The sequence below is a fragment of the Lipotes vexillifer genome, unplaced genomic scaffold (assembly GCF_000442215.2).
Source record: "Lipotes vexillifer unplaced genomic scaffold, Lipotes_vexillifer_v1.1 scaffold308, whole genome shotgun sequence".
NCBI lineage: Eukaryota > Metazoa > Chordata > Mammalia > Artiodactyla > Lipotidae > Lipotes > Lipotes vexillifer.
The window spans coordinates 2,221,027-2,246,642 of NW_006792985.1; the positions used below are offsets into that span (position 1 = coordinate 2,221,027).

The 25,616-nt window shown below is 35.3% G+C and overlaps 1 protein-coding gene across 1 annotated transcript in view; it reads right to left on the reverse strand.

The window, feature by feature from the left end:
• FZD3 (frizzled class receptor 3) overlaps positions 1–25,616 on the reverse strand; it is a 95,241-nt gene that overhangs the window by 50,308 nt on the left and 19,317 nt on the right. Inside the window, exons 3-4 of the mRNA XM_007466151.1 lie at positions 14,112–14,308; positions 7,036–8,053 (exon numbers count right to left, since the gene is read on the reverse strand). Coding sequence (XP_007466213.1) covers positions 7,036–8,053; positions 14,112–14,308 — 1,215 coding nt within the window. The remainder of the gene's footprint in view (positions 1–7,035; positions 8,054–14,111; positions 14,309–25,616) is intronic.

A 25,616-nucleotide genomic window follows, 5' to 3' on the forward strand; every position in this document is an offset into this window, starting at 1 on the left:
CTCTATTACAGACACTAAAAAATTTTGAGGAAAAATTAATATGGTGCTAGGAAGTCACAGGCAGGATATTTACCACTTTAAAGATTAGTAGCATAAAAAAAGATTAGTAGTATGTACTATATATTTTATACAGAATTATTTGTTGTCAGCAATGTTGGAACTGCAAAACACACCCATTACCTTATGGTCCTTTCATAAACAATGCTGATTCCTTTTGGAATTGTCTGGTAAAGGGAAACACTCTCATCAGAAAATGAAGCTAAAATTGTTAAGTTAGATTTGATGTTATTCTGCTATTTTTGTACGTTTCTGAATCAAGATTAGATAAACAACAGATGGGTTGCCTTGTGTGGCTGAAAGAATACAAATAATGTTTTTTTGTTTGTTTTCTACACAAATAATTTTTTTTTAATTCTACAAATGGCTCTAATTTGAATCTGACAGGCTGCTTCTATTATGCTAACACATTTATTTATATTTTGAAACACAGGTTCTAGTATCAAAATTCCTTGAGATATACAGCATTGGATTAGATGGGTGAAAAGAGATGGAAAAAAAATGAAGGGGCACTTTAGGAAAGGAAACATGTTTTTTTGAAAATCAATGTTTAAAGAAAAAAATGATGATTCTAGTACAGAGTTTAAGAACAATCCTTTTTTAAACCTCAGGAATTATGTACTTGTAACAACAGAATACTGAAATTTTTCTTTGTGCAAGGCACTCTAGTAGGAGGTTTAAGTTTATTTTCTCATTTAATCTTCTCTGCCACACATGAGGTAGATATTACTATATTTAACATATTATTTCCTACATTTTACACGAGGAAACTGAGGCTCAGAGTGTTAGAGACAGGACTTCAAAGCCCATGTTTTTAACCAGTATTTCACATGTGAATGGTTTTCCAGAAATATCAACAAACTTTGAAACTTGTAAACTCTTTCATAAAATGCTTTGAGCCTCTTAGAAGCCCCTGAATAAATAAAGGGAATTACTTTTAAAGAAAAAAGAGAGAAAGAAAAAAAGAACGCTAAGTACCTGGAAAATTACTAATATGTTATTTAAATAATACAAAAAAATAAATAAATACATAAATAAATGATAAACACATAAGATGAAACATAGTCTAGGAATAAACTTTACTGATTTTAAACTGTAAAATATACATTATTCTGAAAACATTATTCTGAAAACTCAAGCTATATTTCACAATTCTTGATTCAGGCATTAAATATTACTTTCTCAAGTTTCATTTAATATGCACTTTTTAAATAGACTGTTCTTGAAAAAACAGTTGGTATAAAGTATTTTAAAATCCAAACAGCAAATTTCTGTTTTCAGCAAGGACACTCATTTAAAATATTTAAAAATACTTTACACAAGCCCATTTTTCCTCAAATTATGGACTTAAATACATGCGATTTACATTAAACCCAATTGGTATTTTGAAACAATGTGATCAACTACCTCACAAGCTGATTTTTCAAATGTTTTAAAGCTTCAGTAATATAAGAAATGACTATAAAGCAACCTCACTGATTTTCAAGTGAATATATATTCAAATATTACGTTCTCTAAGTCACCCGAGGAGGTTACCTCAAGTATAACATCATTGCTTAACACATTTTAAAAACGTTTCATTAGGAATTATCATCAGAACCTGCTAAGCATTCTTTTAGGTATGCTCAGTAATAGCAAATCTTGTTCAATTATGTATGGATATTACTTCAAATAGAAATTTAACATCTCTAATGCTCAATTCACAAGTCTATATAAGAGTCCCCTAAAGTAAAATTCTGAATGAAAGTTCGTATTAAAATTCTAGTATTTGAAGGCTTCCCTGGTGGCGCAGTGGTTAAGAATCCGCCTGCCAATGCAGGAGACACGGGTTCAACCCCTGGCCCAGGATGATTCCACGTGCCGCGGAGCAACTAAGCCCATGCGCCACAACTACTGAGCTTGCACTCTACAGCCCACGAGACACAACTACTGAGCCCACGTGCCACAACTACGGAAGCCCACGCTCCTAGAGCCTGTGCTCTACAACAAGAGAAGCCACGACAATGAGAAGCCCGTGCACCTCAATGAAGAGTAGATGCCGCTCGCCACAACTAGAGAAAGCCCGCGCATAGCAACAAAGACCCAATACAGCCAAAATAAAAACAAACAAACAAATAAATTTATTTTAAAAAAATTCTAGTATTTGCGTTCCACTTATATGAGGTACCCAGAGTAGTCAAATTCATAGAGACATAAAGTAGAATAATGGTTGCCAAAGGCTCGGAGGCAGGGAGGAATGGGGAGTTACTGATTAATGGGTGCAGAATTTCAGTTCAGAAAGATGAAACTTCTCTCTCCTTACTTCAAAGATACCATGACAGAGGGCTGTTTTTGGTTTTTTTTTGTGTGTGTGGTACGCGGGCCTCTCACTGCTGTGGCCTCTCCCGTTGCGGAGCACAGGCTCCGGACGCGCAGGCTCAGCGGCCCTGGCTCACGGGCCCAGCCGCTCCGCGGCATGTGGGATCTTCCCGAACCGGGGCACGAACCCGTGTCCCCTGCATCGGCAGGTGGACTCTCAACCACTGCGCCACCAGGGGAGCCCGACAGAGGGTTTTTACAGGAGGATATACCAGCCCTTTCAAAGAGCAGACAGACCCTATTTATTGTAAAAACTGTTTCAATGAATAGAAGAAAAAACCCTCATTTTATGAAGCTATTATAACCTTGACACCAAAAAGGAAAAGGACAGGGCAAGAAAAGCAAAATGATCACAATCTATCTCACTCATGAGTACAGATGGAAAAATCTTAAATAAAACATAAGAATTGGAAAGCAAACAAGATACGAATTTGTCCTTATTTGCAGACAAGAGGATTTCTACAAAGAATATCTAAGAGAACCGATATGCAGTTAGAACTAATAGAAGAGTGTAGCAGGGATGCTCAATATAAGGTCAATATGCAAAAATCAGTGGCATTCTTGTACACCAGCAATAACCAAATGAAAAGTGTAATACAAAAAAGACCTCATTTACAATTGCAACAAAAACTGTACGGTACCTATGAACAAATGAATGAATACGTACATAAATAAAGAAACTAAAAGATACTAAAACTCAGTATTACAAAGATAGCAATTTCTCCCAGATTCACTTAAAACCTAAAACAATTTCAATAAAAATCCAGTGTTTTTCATGGATAAATTATTCTAAAATTCATATAGAAAAGTGCCAAGATGGTTAAAATAATTTTGAAGAAGAATAAGGTAGAGGAAATGTGGAATTGTTACAAGGTTATACAAACAGACCAATGCACAAAAGAGAGATCCTAAAAATGGAACTTGCATATTATAGCCGTTGCATTACAGTTCAGATGGGCTATTTGATAAATGATGCAAAAAGCATACTGCTTATTCATATGAAAAAATAAAATTATGTTACTCATAACACACATAAAAATAAATTTCAAGGGATTAGAGCTATGAATCAAAACATCAAATTTTAAAAACCGCTAGAAAAAATATGGCAGACCATTTTTATGACTTTGAGAAGCAGGGAAGGATTTCTTAAAACACAAAAAGCAAAGAAAACACAAAGTGAAAAGACAAGGTACAGAGCAGAATAAGATACCTGCAACGCAAACAACTGACAAAGAATTAAAACAACAACAACAAAAGGCAAATAACCTAACAGAGCAATGGACAACAGTAACAAACAGGCAAATCACAGAAGAGAAACCCCAAATACCCAATAAAAATATGAAAACATATTGAACCTTATGAGGAATAAGGGAAATAAAAATCATGATAGACTTGAGATATTGTTTCAAAGGCTGGCAAAAACCTGAAAGCCTGAGAACACCAAGATGGGGAGAAATGGGGAATTCATACTCTATACTGGGAGTGTAAATTAAAATAACCACTTGAGTTGAAGATGCAAGTATGTTACAATTCCACAATTACACTTTTGAATATACAGCCCATGGAAATTCTTGGTCATGTACAAGGAAGACAGGTATTACAACAGCAAAAAAACTTGAAAACTATATGTCTGTCCATCAACAAAATAATGAGTGAACAAACAGCAGTATATTTATACATTAGATTACTGCAGTTAAAATGGACAAGTTAGTGGTACACATATTGGCATGCATATTCTCAAAAACTTAAAACAAATATAGCATTTCCTAAAGTTTGGTATTGGATGGTTTAAAAAAACATTTATATACGTATGTATGTATGTGTGTATACATATCAATAACAGCAGCAACAATAAATGAAAAAAATGAATAATAGAGCTAACATTTGAGCACTTATTATGTAGAAGGCACTCTTCTAAGTATTTGCATGTAGACTCCTAAATACAACCCTAGGAGACAGATTCTACTACTATTTGTATCTAATATGATTACTCTTTTATTACTATTAGATTCTATTACTCATTTTACAGATGAGGAACTGAAGTAGAGAGAGATAAAGTTGATCTAAGGTTATAAAACTAGTAAATAATGAGAGTTAGATATGAAGCCAGTATTCCTAACCCAGACTTTACAGCTTAATAACTATGCTACTGTTATTATACCATTCTCTATTCTCTTTAGGATGTTGGAAATCCAACATTATTTCTGTAAGTTGGAAATAAAAAACACTTTTAACCTATGACTATAAAGAGATGCATACACACACACATTTTTGTGCAACTCAAACTGGTTCTAAAGATGCTAAAAGAATTCTAGGAATGTCTTGAAAACAGCAGCAGCCCAACTACTCTAATTTACTAATTTACATGTTCGAGATTTGGTATGTTTCAGGTCATTATTTCAGAGCCAAACATTATTTGTTCAATAGCCCTAAGACAATATATATTCGGAATCTAGAAACCTTATATTGAGAAGCGCACAATGTAATTCAACCATTCTTTCACTCTCATTAGGGGCAAAATTTGATTACTTAGCTTCAGGTCTGAAACCTCACATTAAGAGTTTTAATAAGTAATTCTGTCAAGAAGTGTAATACAATTTCAATTATTCATTTTTTCTGGTCTTTCAATTATGAGTTGGTTTTTTAAAAAGCCAGTAGCTAATATTTATACAATAAAAATTAATTTTGTATTGGACTATTTATACCACAAAATAAAAAAGGGGGAATTGGTATTCTCAGTCATCAAATATTTATGAGCATTGACTATGTGCTAATCACACACTCCTTGTCTGCAGTACCACTGTTACCATTTCTTAAAAATGTCTTTTCAGGGCTTCCCCGGTGGCACAATGGTTAAGAATCTGCCTGCCAATGCAGGGGACACAGGTTCGATCCCTGGTCCGGGAAGATCCCACATGCCACAGAGCAACTAAGCCCATGCGCCACAACTACTGAGCTTGTGCTGTAGAGCCTATGAGCCACAACTATTGAGCCCATGTGCCACAACTACTGAAGCCTGTGTGTCTAGAGCCCGTGCTCTCCATGACGAGAAGCCACGACAATGAGAACCCCACGCACCACAACGAAGAGTGGCCCCCGCTTGCCGCAACTAGAGAAAGCCCACGCACAGCAATGAAGACCCAACACAGCCAAAAATGAAAACAAATAAATTTATAAAAGTAAAATATGTATTTTAAAAAAAATGTCTTTTCGAACTTCCCTGGTGGTGCAGTGGTTAAGAATCTGCCCGCCAATGCAGGGGACACGGGTTTGAACCCTGGTCCAGGGAGATCCCACATGCCATGAAGCAACTAAGCCTATGCACCACGACTACTGAGCCTGTGGGTCTAGAGCCTGCAAGCCACAAGTACTGAGCCCACGAGCTTAGAGCCCGTGCTCCGCAACAAAAGAAGCCACCGAAATGAGAAGCCTGTGCACCGCAACGAAGAGTAGCCCCTGCTTGCCACAACTAGAGAAAGCGCGCGTGTAGCAACAAAGACCCAACACAGCCAAAAATAAATAAATGAAATAAATAAATGTATTTTTAAAAAGTCTTTACTTCTCAATCTACACATTCACATTCTCAATGCCATAATCTACTAACCTACAGAACGTGCTTTCAAAAAATATGAAAAAGAAGTTCTTGCTTTCAAAGAGTTCACTGTCTAGTAGGGAAAAGAGACAAGTAAATGAAAGTTATCTATAATGCATAAGTACTTTAATAAAGGTATTTAAAAGGTATTAGAGAAACATAAGGGTTGGGGGAGATGAAAGGGTGGCTGGTGCACTTTGAGAACAGGGAAGCTGGAGCACAACGAACATGAGACACCAAGTGGAGGCAATTCTTTCAAGAAAACTTGTCTTAAAAGAAAGAAGAGAGGGTAATAGCTAGGAGCATAGGTTCTACAGAGGTTTTAAGATGAGAGAGATAAATACTTAGCATCAATCCCTCTAAACTGCTTTCCTTGTTCCACTCCTCTCCTAGAACTAAATTCAAGCGGAATGTGAACAAGTCACTTAGTAATTCTAAGCCTCAAATGAGACAGATGTTTAAGAACTCTAAATTATAGAGGGAACCTGAATAAATGATCTCTAAAGTCCCCTCTAGATCTAAAATTTTATGATTCTATGATTATTTGATCTCTTTAAACTCAAAGGTAAAACACTTCAGTATGCAAAAAAGAAAAACCAAGACTATTTAAGAGATGAACTTGTTTGTACAACTGTGTCCTATTTTTTTTTTTTTGCAAAACTGTTAAAACAATCCTTATTCTGAATATCAGTAAAATTTCCACAGAAAGACACTGCCTTTTAATCAACAACTTCCCCTCAAACCTGCAGACTTCTAAATAATCAACAAGCAACTATTTTGCAATAACAGAAGGAAAGTGCTTAAAAGCCCACAGCTTGGACTTGTAAAAGTAAAATGTTTATAGAAACAGGTGTATGACATTCTTACAACAATAAATTTGTTCATTATCTTCACTTTAAAATTTTAATGTACAGGTCATTCATGAAGAGTTAAAAAAAAACAAAATAACAACAACAAAAAAACAATCAGCTAAGATTAGCTCTTTTCACTGTCACATATTCTGAAATTTAGAACAAGGTTTCCCTTACCTGATATGGACATGGAATGTGATATTCTCTGCAGCGTTCTTGTATCCATGTTGTTTCCCAGATGCCACGGTAAGCTTGCTCATAAAAGTAGCATCCAATTACAACCAAGAGTGGTACAAGATAAAGAATGCTGAAAACACCAATCCGGATCATAAACTTCACCAGTTTATCTTGGTTCTCCTTTTCTAATGGAATCTCAATTCGAACTCTGTTTAGGGATATGATGCCGGCTAAGAGAAGTGAAACCCCAACTACCACATACAGGCAGAGGGGTGCAAGAACAAAATACCTCAATGAATCAACATCGTAGAGGCCAACAAAACACACGCCACTGATATTGTCACCTTCAATTTTATTCATCGCTAAAAGGATGATAGTTAGAGTTCCAGGGATGCCCCACGCGCTGGCGTGAAATAGCAATGCCTTCTTCTCAATAGCTTCACTACCCCACTTTGGCACAGCTGCCAAGAACCACGTGATGGTAAGAATTACCCACCAAACGCTGCCAGCCATAGTAAAAAAATAGAGTACCATAAAAAGCATGGTACAGGCTTTATTATGAGATCCTTGTGTCACTGTGGAAGCCTTATACTGTGCAGGGCTAGATGCATTGCAGGCTACTCGGTCCTCAAGCAAAAACCCAATAAAGAAAATTAACGATACCATCATGTAGCAGACTGCATAAAATATAATAGGTCTTTCAGGATAACGGAATCTTGTGACATCAATCAAAAAAGTTAAAAAAGTAAATAATGTGGCAGAGAGGCAAATGATTGAAATCAATCCTATGAAATATCGAGCAAATGAAAGTTCTTCTCTCCTAAAGTACATATTTGGACAAGGAGGTGAACAATCACGCACGTGCAAAAAAGAATAGCCAAGATCAGGATCAATTTTCAACTCTCGGGGACACCAAAAACCATAGTCCCTCTGCACTGCCAGTGGGGCTCCTTCAGTAGGATCTCCAGCTAAATTCAGATCCACAAGTCGAGGATACGGCTCATCACAATCTGGGAACCTAAAAATACAAGACGAGAACCATTTTTACTTATTGGGAACCTAATGATTTGGATTTCCAAATTTAGCACCTGTGGGTTATTCTTATGTCCTTGGAACACATTACAATTAAGTGGAAGAAATAATGCAAATGGTCATATTTTGTTTATGGGTCATAAAACTAGATTTTCCACAGCTGACAAAAAAATGAAAAATTTATATTTAATTTTGTTTTGGCTTCAAAAAGATTACTCTTTATTAAAGTAGTCAGGCATAGCCATCAATAAATAGTGTATTTACATACTATTTATTTAGGACACACAGTTTAGAGTAAGATTTCAAAATATAAATGAAAAAAATATATATATATATAATATACATTTTAAAAAAAAGCTCCAACAGAATAGTAGCTAAAAGTTACTTCTTTCTAAAGTTTAATTACAATATAGTCCTCAATTTACCCTAGACTCAAACAGAACTTTCTTAAAAATAAGAGTTAAAAATCTTCCCTAATTGCATGGCCCAAAGTGTTTTGAGTTAGATTAGCACTAAAAATCCTTACAAGTGGCTTAGTTTTAGATCTTTTCTTCCCATTTAAAATTCACTCTCTGCTTACCATATTGGTTAATTAAAGTCCTCCTAAGGTCTCTAATGTCAACTAGTTCTTTCCTACCACTACTAATGTCTCTCCAATCCACTGCATTCTCTATTCCAGTTATTCTCAAACACTGACGTGCATGAGAAAAACTTAAGGTCATTTTAAAATACAAATTCTTGGTCCTCATCACCTCAAATCCTATTTCAGTATGCCTGTGTTAGGGCCAAAGAAATCTGCATTTTGACAATTTTCCAGACTTGAGAAAGCGTCATAACCATAGTACAGAAAAAACAGGGCTGTGCTGCAGACATACACTATTGAGAGTACTATTCTCATGAACTTCCTGCATCTTCAATTTTCTTGCCAGCATCAGTTTCTAAGCCTTCAGACTCCCACCAACTAGATATTTAGCAGTTATATGCATCAAATAGTTTCCAAGAAACTATCACTGATATTAAGTCTGCCATATATATGTATAACCTTACACTGAAGCTGATTAATCTTTTATTTTCTAATACAAACCATTTTCTTCACGGGGCTTGGATTATAAAGCCAAATGACAGAAACTTATTGCATGCAGGCATTTACTGGAATTCTATAGTATGCCAGGGCTTTAACAGAAAAAGACCCCAAAACCCAGGATCTCTATCCTTGAGTCCAAAAGGAGGCAAAAACTTGTAAACATAACACAAAATACAGCAGTGTGATATATGAAGCAATCAAAACCTATATAAAATATAAAAATGATATAAAGAAGGATTAATTATTTCAGGGGAAGAGGTTATGAAAGACTTCACAGAGTAAGACCCTCAACACAGGATCTCTGAATCAGTATTTGCCGGTATTGGCAGTATGGCAATCAGTATTGTAGCAAGAAATGGGAACAAAGGCACGGAGGTTTGAACAGGGTGTGTTTAGCATTGCTGGGGCATGAGGAGTGCATGAATTGTGACAGGAGATAAGGTTTGGAGAGGTAAGCACATTCCAGAAATATATGTGCATGTGTGTGTATGTATGTATGTATAAACATTGATATAAATATATCAATGGCTGTATCTGTATATCCAACTGCCAATTCACCATATACACACCCCTCACTCTTTAACCCTCCCAAAACCAAACTCTTCATTTCCACTCCTTAGTTTCTCCATTTCCACAAATGGTAATCCCATTCTTCTAGTCGCTCAGGCCAAAAACCTTACGGTCCTCCTTGAAATCCCTTCTCCCTCATATCCACCTCACAACCTACCAGCACTTCCTGTCATTCTACTTTGCGATATATCCAGAATCTGACCACTTTCCATTTCCTCTACTGTGGCCACCCAGTCTGAGCCATTAGTACCTCATCCCTGGACTTCTGGAGTGGCTTCCAGTTTATCTCCAACTCCACACAAGAGCCAGAGTGATCCTTTAAAGACATGTCACTCCTGTGTTCATGATCAAGTCTCTTCTGCTCAAAATTCTAATGGCTTCCCTTCTCACTCAGTCAAATCCAAATTCCGTAAGAGAGCTCTAAAGACCCACTCCCAGTCCTTTTCTGATCTTATTTCCTTCCCTTCTCCCTTACTCACTTGGCTCCAGCCTCTTTGGTGTCCTGTGAATATACCAGCACGCTTCCACTTCAGAGCCTTTGCACTTGTTGCTCTGCTTCTTCTGCCTGGACTGTTCTTCCCTAGATATCTATATAACCTGTTCTCTCATTTCATTCAGATTCCTGTCTCACTGCCTCCTTATTAAAAAGGACTTCCTCAACATCTCCATAGAAAATATAGTCCTTCTGCTTCCCCATATTGTATCACTATCACCTAACTCTATTCTTTCTTACTAACATTCATGACCATCTGACATTATCTATTTATTTATCTCCTACTACTACCACCACAACTAGAATTTTATCTCCATAAGAACAGAGACTACGTTTTGTTCACTACTCACCTTCACTATCTAGAATAGTGTCTAGCACACAGAAGACATCCAATTAATATCTGCTGAATTGATGATAAATTGAATAAATTTACCATATAGCCCTCATATAGTTGAATAAATATATTCGTATAGCCCTCACCAAGTAATTAGAAAGATGACTAGAAGGAGTGTGGAAGACACTTGAGCTGGGCAAAAATGAGAGCAGAGATATCAGTTGAGCCATAACTAAAACCAGATAAGGCAGTGAGAATGAGACAGCTATGAAATTATTAAGATAAAAGCAACAGAATTTATAACTGATTGGATGTGGGAGCTTAGGTCAATGAAGGAGGACTATGCCTTCCAGGAATAAAAAAAAAGCAATTTAGACATGTTAAAACTGAGGTATTTGAGACAAATTCAGGTTACCAGTGGCTGCTGGATATGCAGATTTGGAACTTAGCAGAAAGATGCCAAGGCTACAGATTTAGATTTAGGATCCATCAGCATATGAATAAGAATTAAAATCAATGAGATGGGATTATCCAGGGAAAGCATGCAGAATCAAAAAAAAAAAAAACAGGAACAGAACTCTAAGAAACACCAGAAAGAGGAAGAGGATGCAAGAAAAGAAATTGAAAAGGGCTGGTCTGAGATGTAGCAGACCACAACAGTTCACGCAAAATGGCCTAACGGATTTTCAGGAAAGGAGGACAGGCTAAGGTTGAGGGGAATAAGGGTCAAATACAGAATAAAGGTGAAATATGGGTTTGAAATGAGTGACACAGATTTGGCATAAGTGCTGAGGAAAATGAACAGAAATTTTCCTGTTGACCAAATTGGAAACTGACCAAAGACAAAGAGCAAATAGAGTTGCTATGGTTTAAAGTGTCTATCAACAGGAGAATGGATAAGCAAAATACAGTATATTTATACAATGGAAGACTACTCAGCAAGAAAAAGCACTACTGATGAACACAAGAACATATTAATGAGTCTTGAAAATAGAGCAAAGAAGGGCAATCTCAACCTGAGCAAAAGAAGAGTTACACAACAAGCACATATTCTATGACTCCATTTGTATGAAGTTCTAGAATAGACAAGTACTTATTGATACTCTGGAAGGATGTTAAACAGTAGTTCCTTCCAGAGGATGGTATAGACAAGGATTGACCATCAAGGAGCATGAGAGCATGAGGTAATGGTAATGATGATGTTCTACATCTTTCTGAGGATTTGGCTTACTCAGGTGCAGGCACTTGTCAAAACTCAGATATCTTTAGATTTGTGCATTTCCTTGTAAAGTTTTAAACTGAAAGAAAAAACTGCAGACAAATGTTGAATTCTAGTTAGTGAAAGATCTGATAAAATATTTGTGAGGGCAATAACTGTTGTCTCTAATTTACTTTGAAATACAAAGAATAAGGTAGATTAATGGATCAATAGAGGGATGGACAAATGTGAAAAGCAAACATAATAAAACAATGGTAGAAATCTGGGTGGTAGTTAAAAAAAAAGTTGCTATGGTTTAAATCATTAAATATGCAGCATAATTAATTTATAAGAAATTAGTTGAGCTGGAGATCTGAACAAGTACAGTGGAAGGAATGAGTTGAAACTGCTAGCAAAAGTATTACTTTATGTGACGGACCACAAAGCTTAACCTAAGTAAGAAAATAAATAAGATCAAAAAGGGAGCTATAAGTGGGGGGGGAATCCAAAAGTCTAGGGGTGTCCATGAAGTTGAAAAACAGGTACAGTAGGAACAAGGATATGAGAGATGTGGAAGAATGAAATGTTATTATGAAAGATTTGTTTGCCAGAATTTAAGATTTAAGAGTTAGACAATCCCAGGCAATACTGAGGACATAAAACAGATTTAACCCTATCAAAACAAATATAGATAGATCATAATGACACTTCTATACTTATTATTGTACCTATTAAAATAAAAAGACCACTAAACAATAGGAGTTAGATACAAAAAACATAAAATAGGGTTCCTGCCCAGGTAATTCATAACTGCTGTTATAAATAACAAGAAGTTTACAAACTTCTGAAAGCAGGACTATAAATATTACCAGGTTTTGGGGAGAAAGTGGATGAAGGGTTTGATGGGGCTAGATAAGAGAGTATGTTAAATAGGTGGGAAATAGAGCAGACAAATATGAGAAAGCAAAATGCCAGTGAACTGACTACAAGTAACTAATACATGTTTTATTAAGTTCTTTCATCTGTCGAATGAGAGTAACAACACCTGCCTTTCACCTGTCTCCAAGGGCTACTGTCATATGATAAACAAATTAATTTTAAACATGAAGGAGAAAAAAATGTTCTGTGCAGCGCTGCCCATAATAGCAGAAACCTGGAAGTAACTTAAATGACCATCAGTAGGAGATGGCTAAATAACTATAGGATGGTAATACAATTGGCCATTATATAGCAATTAAGAGGAATGAACCAGAGTTACAGATATAAACACAGATACATGTAAAAAAAATTTAATGTTTATGGATATGTATATATGTAGTAAGAGTATAAAAACAAGATAGGAATGATTAACAACAAATTCAATATAATGATTATCTCATCTCTGGGGAGAAAAGAAGGAAATGAAATCAAGATGGGTACTAAGAAAGGAAACTTCAACTCTATCTGTATTGTTTTATTTCTTAAAAAAAGAAATCTGGGGACTTCCCTGGCAGTCCAGTGGTTAGGACTCGGTGGTCTCACTGACAGGGCCCTGGGTTCAATCCCTGGTCGGGGATCTAAGATCCCAAAAGTCATGTGGCGCAGCCAAAAAAAAAAAAAAAAGAAAGAAAATCTGAAGCAAACATTGCAAAATAGTAAGATTGGACAAAGCTAGGTAATAAGAGTTATGTAAGTGTTCATCTTATTCTTTATCCTTGAAACTTTAAGAATACAAAAGGCACAACATTATTATACAAGAAATACAGTACTACTACTGTATATGTTATTACTAATAATAATGTTCTCTCGTACAAATCTATAACACTGTCTGGTAAATATCCTCAAACCTTTAGGAAAATGCTTACAATCTATATATTTGAAGTGATTTGAAAAGTATCTGACATTTTCTGGGTCTGGGTATATTAATACATGACAAAAACGGAACTGACAGGACTACTGTAGTCATTAACACATTTAAATCATAAAGATATTTGAGTCCCATTAAAATCATTAAACATATTTAATAATGAGGTAACAAATGATTATGTTCTCTATATTTTCTAATTTTTTAATAAATGGCATTACTTTTATAACCAGAAAAAATCTGTGAGAGAAATCAACAATCAATATCTTGATTATGTTTTTCTTAATTTGATTATTTAAAAAATTTCGTCATAGAACGTTTTTCTTTTCCCACCTTTTTCATTTAGTGCTTCCAAATTCCTAAGGAAATGAACAGCTCTGAGGCCACGAAACTGCTGTTCACAATTATGACTAATATACACACTTCAAAAAAGTTCTTTAAAAACTGATGAACTAGAAGACAAATAATTTTAAATATACTGCAACATAAGTAATGGTCCATGAAAATCTATGATTTTCGCACCTACTGCATTCCATATCTTCAGGCCAAGGAACACCAAACATCTCCATGAGCTTCGAACACTCACTGTAAGCCCGCTGACAAAGCCTACGGCAGGGAAGTGTGACACGTCCGTATTCCATACAAATAGGAGCGTAGAGTGCACAAAGAAATGGCCGGAAATCCCGAGAACAATCCAAATTCACCATAGGGTGGAATGGCTAGGAGAAAGTTAAAATCAAATCATTAGATAAAGAGTTGCATACAAGTTAAAGTTTTCTACATATAATACGGCAATATTCTTTTTTTTAAAATCTATTTTAAAAGATTTCTGAAGGCAATTAAAATTTTCTAAAGGGAAGTTTTTGTTTTTTCAACAAAACCCTCTTAGCCCTATCCCTGGAGATTCTGATTTGGTTAAGTATGAGGTGTATCCCAGAATCTATACATATTTTAATTGTTACAGGTGATATTAATGAAAAGGCCTGGCTGAGAACCATTAACAACAATATGATCCATTTTACATAGAAAAAATCCACGAAAGATATGTGTCAAACGCTCAGAAGTGTGATTAGTGCTTGGTGATAGGATTACAAGAGATTTAACTTTTCTTCTTTTTATGTATTTCAATTTCTATATTTTCTTCAATTAACGTGTATCAATAGGAGAGAGAGGACAAGAAGTGAAAGGAAAGGGTGGGGGAGGAAGAGAAGTAGTTATACACAGTAGTACATATTTTGAGGGTGGGAGGTAGGTAAGAGATCTCACTTTGGTCTTACATTTTCTTTTTCTTTGTACATTAAAAAAATTCTTTTTAAAAAACGGGAGTTCTTTCAACTCTGAAATCACATGATATAAACAGAGCTCACAATGTTAAGCTGATATTAAGGAAACAAAAAGAAAAAACAGTGGCCCCAAACATAAAGCCATACTAAAATCATCATTATAACCATAGGACTAGATCAATTTTCCCAAGAAATGTGCATCTAGGCTTTTGACTACCAAATATCTTTTCCACTTGTTTATATAACAGTTTCAGAGTCACTGCTGATTTTGAACTGATAACAGATGTTCTCACCACCAGGCCTTTCCATTAAGACTCAATCAACTTATTTCTACATCGATATAAAACATTTTCCAGAGTCCTTCTATACACAACACAGTCAGAAAACCACGTCTCTTAAAGAAACTGGTGTCAAAGAAGTTAACTATAATGGATATGATAACTGATATATAACAATAAACTATATGTGACTATCACTTCCAAGTATGAAGAGGTAATTTGTGTTAAATCAATGTTTCCATCAAGAACAACTTCAAAATACAGGAAAGAAAGTTTTAAAAATACCTATTTAAAGCTATTAGAAAAGTAGTGAAGGAAAAGAACTAGACAGACCAAGAATCTAGAGAGCTTGGAAGCATGGAGTGGTGGCCTGATAAGTGCAGCCACTTTTCCAAGGAGGTATCTGTTGAATCTGGGTATAAGGCAAGAAGCTGAGAATCAAGCCTAGGCTGGTGCTAGAGAACCAAGAAACCAGCAGAGCTCTGGTAGTCTTGCAAGACTAGAAACAATACATATATATGTATAACTGAATCACTTTGCTATACACTTGAAACTAACAAACATTGTTAATCAACTATGCTCCAATTAAAAAAAAAAAAGACTACAGACAAAATTAGAAACAAAAGGAACAAATGGGTGAAAAGGGGAAGTACCTAGAATTGGGCCTGACAAAGAGCCAGTTTTCCCTTCAAGATATTTGAAAATTCTGAAGCTACACAGGGAAGGAGGCTAGGAAGCTAAGAAGAAAGCCTCTGAAAAGCAGAGTGGAGATTTTGGAAGTTTTATCAGTATGAGGAAACATGAATTAGAGGTTCAAGTCTTGCCAGGGGAAGTGGGAAATGAACATACCACACTCTCAGCTGGAAGCCCCTGAGTGACTACACTTCAGTAGCAGGGGCAAATGACAGGGAGGCAGAGACCTATGAAAAATGAAACCCAGCCTCAACTCAGCTCGGTCCCTCACTGAATTAAGGTGATCAGCCCCATTTATCTGCTAAGCAGAAGAAAGGGTGAGCTTTCTCTGGAGTAGTAATATAACATCATGTAGAACCTCACCAATATATTGTAATGTCTACTACTCAATAAAAAATACTAGGCATTCCAAGAGACAGGACCATATGACTGAAAAACAAAAGAAAAAATTACAGTGTTTTGGTAATCCCAGCTATTGAACTTAGTAGACAAGACTGTATATAAGAAATATGTTCAAGAAAATAAAAGATGAAGAATTCCAGAAAATTGGAATCTATCATAAGAGGAACCAAAGAGAAATTCTATAAGTGAAATACATAAATGCTGAAATTAAGAACTTATTAGATATGTCAGAAGATAGAACTGGCAGAATGGAAAACAAGGCAATAGGAAATATCCAAACAGAAGCACACAGATCAAAAAATACTGAAAAATACAGAAAAGAGCATAACAGACATGTAAAACACATGAAAAAAATATAAAATATGCATAACTGAAACCTCAAAAGAGGAAAGAGGGAATGAGCAGAGGCAATATATAAAAAGATGATGGCAGGCTTCCCTGGTGGCGCAGTGGTTGAGAGTCCGCCTGCCGATGCAGGGGACACGGGTTCGTGCCCCAGTCTGGGAAGATCCCACATGCTGCAGAGCAGCTGGGCCCGTGAGCCATGGCCGCTGAGCCTGTGCGTCCGGAGCCTGTGCTCCACAACGGGAGAGGCCACAACAGTGAGAGGCCCGCATACCACAAAAAAAAAAAAAAAAAAAAAAAAAAAAAAATGATGGCCAAGGATTTGTCAAAACTGATTAAAGACAACAACCCACAGATTCAAAAAGTTCTGCAAATCCCCAGAAAAATAAATATAATAAAAAAAAACACACCTAAGCATATCTCATTTAAATTGCTGAAAACCAAAGAAAAACACCTTAAAAGCAGCCAGTGGAAAAAAAGACACCTTACCTTCAACAGAACAACTGTTGTTGGACTTTCGAATACTATAAAACAACAGAATGACTACTTAAAGAGCTGAGAGAAAACAACTGCTCACCATAACTCTATGGCCAGCAAAAATACCCTTTATAAGTGAAGGCAAAGTAAAGACATTTTCAGACAGACAAAAAACTGAGAAAACTAGTCACTAGCAAACCTGCACTAGAAGACAAAAGAAAAATAATCTAAGATGAAAATTCAAAAGGAATTAAAAGCAACAAAAGAGGTGAATATGTGGGAAAATACAAATATTCTCTGTATAAACAAAAAATAATGGGGGCTTCCCTGGTGGCACAGTGGTTAAGAATCTGCCTGCCAATGTAGGGGACATGGGTTCGAGCCCTGGTCCAGGAAGATCCTACATGCCATGGAGCAACAAAGCCCATGCGCCACAACTGCTGAGCCTGCGCTCTAGAGTCTGCAAGCCACAACTACTGAAGCCTGTGAGCCTAGAGACCGTGCTCTGCAACAAGAGAAGCCACTGCAATGAGAAGCCCGCGCACTGCAATGAGAAGCCCGTGCACCGCAACGAAGAATGGTCCCTGCTCACTGTAACTAGAAAAAGCCCGCGTGCAGCAACAAAGACCCAATGCAGCCAAAAATAAATAAATAAATAAATAAATAAAGTGGGAAAAAAAACCTATGCAGAGACAAAAATATGAAAAGTTTAAAAAACAAACGAACGAAAATAATGTCTTAAAATACATACAAAATACATGTAAATTAATATGTGTAATAATAAAATGATAAAGATGGGGGTCAGAGGAACACTAATGGGAGAGTGATCAAAGTTATTATTTTTACTAGAATATTATAAGTCAAGGGTACATATAATTTCTAGGGTAAGCAATAAAAGAATACACAACTAACAAGGTAATAAAGAGAGAAATAGAACAATACAAAAGAAGTCAAGACAGCAGAGAAAAAAGAATACAAAACAGTTTGGAAAAAATTGAAATCAAGTAATAAGATAGTAGATATTAACCCAAGTACATCACTAATTGCATTATATATAAATGGCCTAAAGACTATGTAAAAGAGTAAAGTTGCTGGACTAGGTACAAATCAAAACAAAACAAAACAAAAAAACCCTATACCATTTACAAAGACACGTTTTTCAATATAAGAACAGAGATAGGTTAAAACTAAAAAGACGGCAAACAATAAGCAATGAAAGAAGCAACCAAAAACAAGACTACACTTTATGACAAGGAGTGTTCCCAGAGATAAAGAAGGTCATTTCTTAAAGACAAAATAAAAGAATCAATTCACCACGACTAAAAAGTAAATCTAAACATATATGTACCACTTAACACAGCTTTAAATTATTTTAATAAAAAACAGAAGTAAAATGGGACATACACAAATCCACAATCAGAGTGATTTGATACACTTCTCTCAATAAGAAGAGTGAGACAAAAATTCTATGAGAATACAGAAAATCTAAACAAGTCAATTACAAACTTGACCTAAACAATATATGTATAATCATGGCACCCAACAATGAGTGGAACCTATTTAACATACACATGGAATCTTTACCAAAACTGGCCATATTGTAAGTCCTAAAATAAGCCACAAAAAACTTCTTAGTACTAAAACCAGACTGTTCTATGACTAAAATGGAATTAAGGTAGATATCAATTACAAAAAGAACCCTAGAAAATACCCAACTGTTTGGCTGTTTGGAAATTAGACAAAAAACTTCTAAATAACCCATAATCAACAAAGGAAATCATAACTGAAATTTAAATTGTATATAATTATATATTATATGTATTACATTTTAATGTTTATGTATAATCTACATTTAGAATTAAGTAGTAAAGACAATAAATAAAATGTCAGCAAAAGCTATACTCAGAGGAAATTTATAACCTGATATGCGTATGTCAGAAAATAAGAAAGCCTGAAAAACAATCAATGGTAAGCTCCATCTCAAGAAGCTGGAAAAAGAATGGCCAATCAAACCTAGAGAAAGTAGAAAAAAGGCAATAATTAGTAAAAGAGGAAAAAACCCACAAATTACCAATATCAGGAATGAAGGACAGAAAATTACTGGAAATATAATGAGGATACTATAAATAATAAATTCGACATGTTAGGATGAAGTGAACTAATTCCTTGGAAAAAGATCACAATTTACCAAAAATAATAAAAGAAGAAATATAAAATCTAGTTTTCTATCCACATTTATGAAGAAATTTAAGCCATCATTAGAAACTATCCCCCCCAAAAAACTCCAAGCGAAGATGGTTTCACTAGAAAAAATTTATCAAACGTTTAAGGAAGAAGTTACAGCAATCATATACAAACTCTTCCCCAAAAAAGGAAACTTTCTCAACTCACCTCACACCTCACAAAACCAGCATAATTTTTATAACAAAACCCAAGAGGGACTATGTTAGAAAGGAAAATCACATTTCATGACCATAGATGTAAAAATCATAACCCAAATTAGTAAATTAATCCAGAACAATATAAAAAAGAATAATATATCACACCAAATAAAGTTTTGTTCCAAGGATACAATGCTGGTTAACATTTGAAAAATCAGTTAATGCAATTAATGGCATTCACAGAAAAAGGGCAGGAAATCACACAATCTATTCAACAGAGGCAATAAAAGCATTTGATGAAATCCATTTATTATGAAAACTCTTAACAGACTAAGAAGGGAATTTCCTCAATCCTACAGAAAGCATATACATCAAACCACAGCAAACCTCATACTTCGTAGTAAATGACTGAAAGCATCCCCTGAGATCAAAGATGAGGCAAAAGTACCTGTTATCACCACCCTATTAAACACTGTACTGGAAGTCCTCGCTAGGGCATCAAGAAGAAATAAAAGGTAAAGGATTAGAAGGAAAGAAATACAGAGAGCAATTCTCCTGGGTTCCCTTACCCTGCTGTTCTCCACCCAGGAGCCCCTTCCTAATAAAGTCTCTTGCTTGTCAGGGGAAAAAAAAAAGAAAGAAAGAAAGAAAGAAGAAATAAAAGGTATATGAACTGGAAAGAAACTAACACTATTCACAGATGACATGTGCTCCAGTTACCAAATTTGTATCTCTCAGTTCCAAACTCACCCTTCAATACATGCTCTGTGATACTGGATGGGATTCCTTTCATCATTTCTTCTTTACATTGAGCATGATTTTAAACTGTCTCAATAGAGTGTTGGAGAAATACTGCCGGATGAAGGGGGCTTCTCTTGTTGGTTGGGGCTGCTGCATAGTCAGCAGTGTAAATGTGAGGAAATCTATGCCCATGTGCCTAGAATGATCCTTCATCAACCTCACAGTCCCAGCCCAGCCTAGTAAACACCTTCCTGTAGCCCTCCCAAAATAGACACTGTAGGCTCAAGGCCTCCTGCCTGCAGCAGTGCCCTGACTCTATTTACCCAATACTTGCCTATGCCCTGAAGGGTTGTGTCCTGCTTGCCTGGTAACTGTGGACCAGCTCTGGCCCAAGCAACCCTGTGATGTTCTCTGCTACCTAGTGAGCTGTAACTATATCCTGTACAACTAAGGTCTTAGCCTTGGGGTGGGGGCCCCTTCTAAGATTGTCCCTCAGCCCTAGAGAACCCTGTAGAGCTCTCTATATATCTTATAATTATTCTTCTTTAATAGTTTATTAATTCTTCATATTACACTTCCCTTGTTTAAATCACTGAGTGGTTCTGTCTCCTAATTGAACCAGACTAACAAAACATGGTTGTTACAAAGAAAATCTAAAGTAATCTATAAACCATCAAATAAATAAATTTAGAGTCACTGGATACAAAGTCAATATAGAAAAAAAATCAACTGTATTTCTACAGTTGATAGAAATACAACTGTAGTAAATACATTAAAAATAAACTTCAAAAAAAGCCAAAAGAAGAGGAAATTAAAAAATAATTCCATTTATAAGAGCACTAAAAAGAATAAATACATAGGAATAAATTTAACCAATGTGATGCAAAACAGAAAACTACAAAATACTGTTGAAAGAAATCAAAGAAGACCTAATAAACATAAAAACTTCCCATATTCATGGATTGGAAGACTTAATGTTGTTAAAATGGCAATACTCCATAAACTGATCTACAGATTCAATGTAGTCCCTTCAAAACTCCCAATGGCCTTTTTTTGCCAAAATGGAGAAGCAGATCCTGAAATTCATATGGAATGCAAGAAACTCCGGTCAAAACAACCTTGAAAATAAAGAACAAAACGTTCCCACTTTAAAACTTATTACAAAGATATAGTAACCAAAACAGTATGGTACTAGCATAATTCTAGACATACAGACCAATGGAATACAACTGGGAATCCAGAAATAAACCTTCACATGTGTGTCAATTAATTTTCACAAAGGTACCAAGACCACTCAATGGGGGGAAAATAGTCTCTTCAACAAATGGTGCTGAGACAACTGAGCATTCACATGCATAAGAATAAAATTGGCTGATTGCCTCACATCACATCCAAATTAACTCAAAATGGATCAAAGGCCTAAATGTAAGAGCAAAATCTATGAAACCTGTAGAAGAAAGCATAAGGGTAAATCTTCATGACCTTGGATTTGTCAATGGCTTCTTAAACACCAAAAACACAAGCACAAAAGAAAAAATAAATTGGACTTCATCAAAATTAAAAGCTCTTGTGTATTAAAGGACACTATCAGAAGGAGAGTGAACAAGACAATCCACACAGTGAAAAATATTTGCAAATCATATATCTGATAAGGGTCTAGTGTCCAGAATACATAAAGAATTCCTGTAACTCAACAAAAAAAACCCATTTTTTAGATGGGCAAAAACACTTGAACAAACATTTCTCCAAAGGAGTCATGCAATGACCAAATAAGCACATGAAAAGATGATCAATGTCATTAGTCATTAGGAAATGCAAATCAAAACCACAATGAGATACAACATCACACCCACAACCCCATCTAAAAAACAGAAAATACCAAGTGTTGGTAAGAAATCAGAACCCCCATACACTTGCTGATGGGAATGTAAAATAAGGCAACCGCTAGAGAAAACAGTTTGGCGATTCCTCAAGAAGTTAAACATAAAATTACCACATGATCCAGCAATTCCACTCCTAGGAATATATCCAAAATAATTTAAAATCATGTTCAAGCAAAAATTTGCATATGAATGTTCATATCAGAGTAGCATTATTCATAATAACCAAAAAGAGCAAAATAAACCAAAAGCAAAGGGAAGGAAATAATAAAGAAGAGAAATCAATGACACTGAAAACAAAGAAGGGCAACAGGAAAAAAAAATCACTCAACCCAAGAGCTGATTCTTTGAAAATATCAGTAAAATTGATAGGCTTCTAGTAACAATGATTAAAAAAAGAATGAGAGAAAGGAACACAATTTACCAATATCAAGAATGAAAGAGGATATCACTAGAGACTGCCGACATTAAAAATACAATAAGGAATATTACGAACAACTCTATGCACGTAAACTAGACAATTTAGATGAAGTGGACCAATTCCTCAGAAGCCAGACTACCAAAACTCACCCAAGATGAAACTGATAATCTGAATAGTCTTCTAACTACTCAAGAAATTGAATCTGTAGTTTAAAACCTCCTAAAAAAGATATTCAGGCCAGATGGTTTCACTGGTAAAATCTAACTAACAATTTTAAAAGAATACCAATTCTACACAATCTCTTCCAGAAAATAGCAGAGAACTAATCCCAACAAATTCTATGAAGTCAGGATTACTTAATATTAAAGCCAAAGATAATACAAAGGAAGAAAACTACAGACCAATACCCCCACTGAACAAAATGCAGAAATCCTTAACAAAATAGTAGCAAATCAAGTCCAAAAATATATTAAAAGCATTATATACCACAACCTAGTACGGTTTGTTCCAGAAATCCAAAGCTGGTTCCATATTCAAAGATCAATCAATGTAATCCACCAAATCAACAGGCTAATAACAAAGAAAAAAAATCACATGATCATACCAAATGATGCAGAAAAAGCATTCATGATTTTCAAAAGTTTCCAGCAAAGTACATACAGAAAGTAACTGCCTCAACTTGATAAAGTACATATACAAAAACCCTACAGTTAACATCATACTTTGTGGTGAAACACTGGATTCCTACCTTTAAGATTGGAAACAAGGGAAGAATGCCTGCTCTCACCACTCTTACTCAGCATAGTACTAGAAGTCCTATCAGCAAAATAAAACAAGAAAAGGAAATAAAAAGTGTAGAGATTGGAAAAAGAAAACTGTCCCTATTTGCAGATGACATTACTGTCTACATAGAACATCTCAAAAAACACTTTTAAATTAGTTAAAAAAAAGAAGAAAAATGTATTCATCCTAGAATTAATAAGTTCAACAAGGTTGCAGAATACAAGAAAAATATACCAAAAAATTGTATTTCTATATACAATTGCATTTTTATATATAATGAGCATGTAGAAACTAAGTTAAAACAATATATTTATAATCACATTTACTTTAAAAAAAAGAAACACCTGGGTATATGTCCAACAAGACATGTATAGGGCTTGTATGCTGAAAACTATAAAATGCTGATGAAATCAAGGAAGATACAAATAAATGGACAGATATACAGTTATACTGGTTTGCTAGGGCTGCTGCAACAAAGTCCCACAAACTGTGTGGCTTAAACAACAGAAATTCCTTGTCTCACATTTCTGGAAGCTAAAGTCTGAGATCAAGGTGTTGGCAGAGCCATGCTCCCTCTAAAGGTGCTAGGGAAGGATCTGTTCCAGGTATCTCTCCTAGCTTCTAGTAGTTTCTTGGCTTGTGGCAGCATAAATCCGATCTTCACACAGCATTCCCCCTGTGCCTCTTCACATATCTTCCCTCTATGTGTGTCTGTGTCCAAAATTCCCTTTTATAAAGACATCAGTCATACTGGAGTAGAAGTACCTCAGTACTCCACTACTCCAGACCCTATTTCCAAACAAGGTCACATTCTGAGGTACCGGGGGTTAGGGCTTATTAGGGGGACTCAAGTCAATCCATAACAACACTGTTCATGGACTGGAGATTCAACATGTAAGGGTGTCAATCTTCCCCCAAATGATCCCTAGACTTAATGAAATTTCTGTCAAAAGCCAGCATGCTTTTAGTAGCTAAAGACAAGCTTATTCTAAAATTTATATTAAAAAAACAAAAGAAGTAGAATAACTGAAACAATTTTGAAAAAGAAAGTGGGAAAAATCATGCTCTCCAATTTTAAGACTTACTATATAGCTAACAGTAATCAAGACACTGTGGTATTGGTGGTAAAATAGACACAAAGATAAAACAGGACAGAATACAGAACACAGATATAAATCCACACAAGAATAACCAACTCATTTTTCACAAGGAAGCAAAAGCAATTCAATGGTGGAAGGATAGACAGTCTGTTCAACAAATAGTGCTAAAGCTAGTGGATATTCACAGCCAAAAAAATGAAACTTACTTTACACAAATTAACTCAAAATTGATCATGGATTTAAACATAAGACATAAAGCTATAAAACTTAAAAGAGAATCTTCCAGACCCAGGCTGAAGAGTTCTTAGAAATGACACCAAAAGCACAGTCCATAAGAGGGAAAAGAAATTGGTAAATAGAACTTCATTAAAATTTAAGACTTCTGTTTTCCTAAAGACCTTGTTAAAAGGATGAAAAGGCAAGCTATAGACCAGGATAAACTATTTACAAACCACATATCAAACAAAGGATTTGTATCTAGAATTTATAAAGAACTCTCAAAACTCAAAAGTAAAAAACAAATCAATTGAAAAATGAACTAAAGACATGAACATTTTATCAAAGAGAATATATGAATGGCATATGAAAAGATGTTCAATATCATTAGACATGAGGGAAATACAAATTAAAACCACATGAGATACCACATCATATTATAAAAGCTGAATAAAAAATAGGGAAAATAGCAAATGGTGGTAAGAATGCTGAGAAAGTAGATCTCTCATACATTGCTGGTGGGAATGTACAATGGTACACCCGCTATGGAAAATAGCTGAGCAGTTTCTTAAAAATCCAAACATATGCTTATCATACGATCCAGCAATCACACTCCTGGGCATTTATCCTCCCAAAAGGAAAACTTACGTCTGCACAAAAACCTGTACAGAAATGTTCATAACAGCTTTATTTGTAATAGCAAAGAGCTGGAAAAAACTCAGTATCCGTCAATGGATGATTAAACAAATTGCAGAACATCTATATAATGGAATACTACTAAGCAATTAAAAACAATGACTACTGATACATGCAACAACTTGGATGGATCTCAAGGGTATTATGCTAAATGAAAAAAAGCCAATCTCAAAAGATTATATATACTGTATGATTCTATTTATATAAATTCTTGAACTGACAAAATTATAGGGCTAGAGAACAAGTTAGTGGTTACTTGGAAATAGGAAAGGGGGGAGGGAGAAAGGAAGCACAAGGGAGTTCTCGGTGGCGCTAAAACAGTTCTGTATCT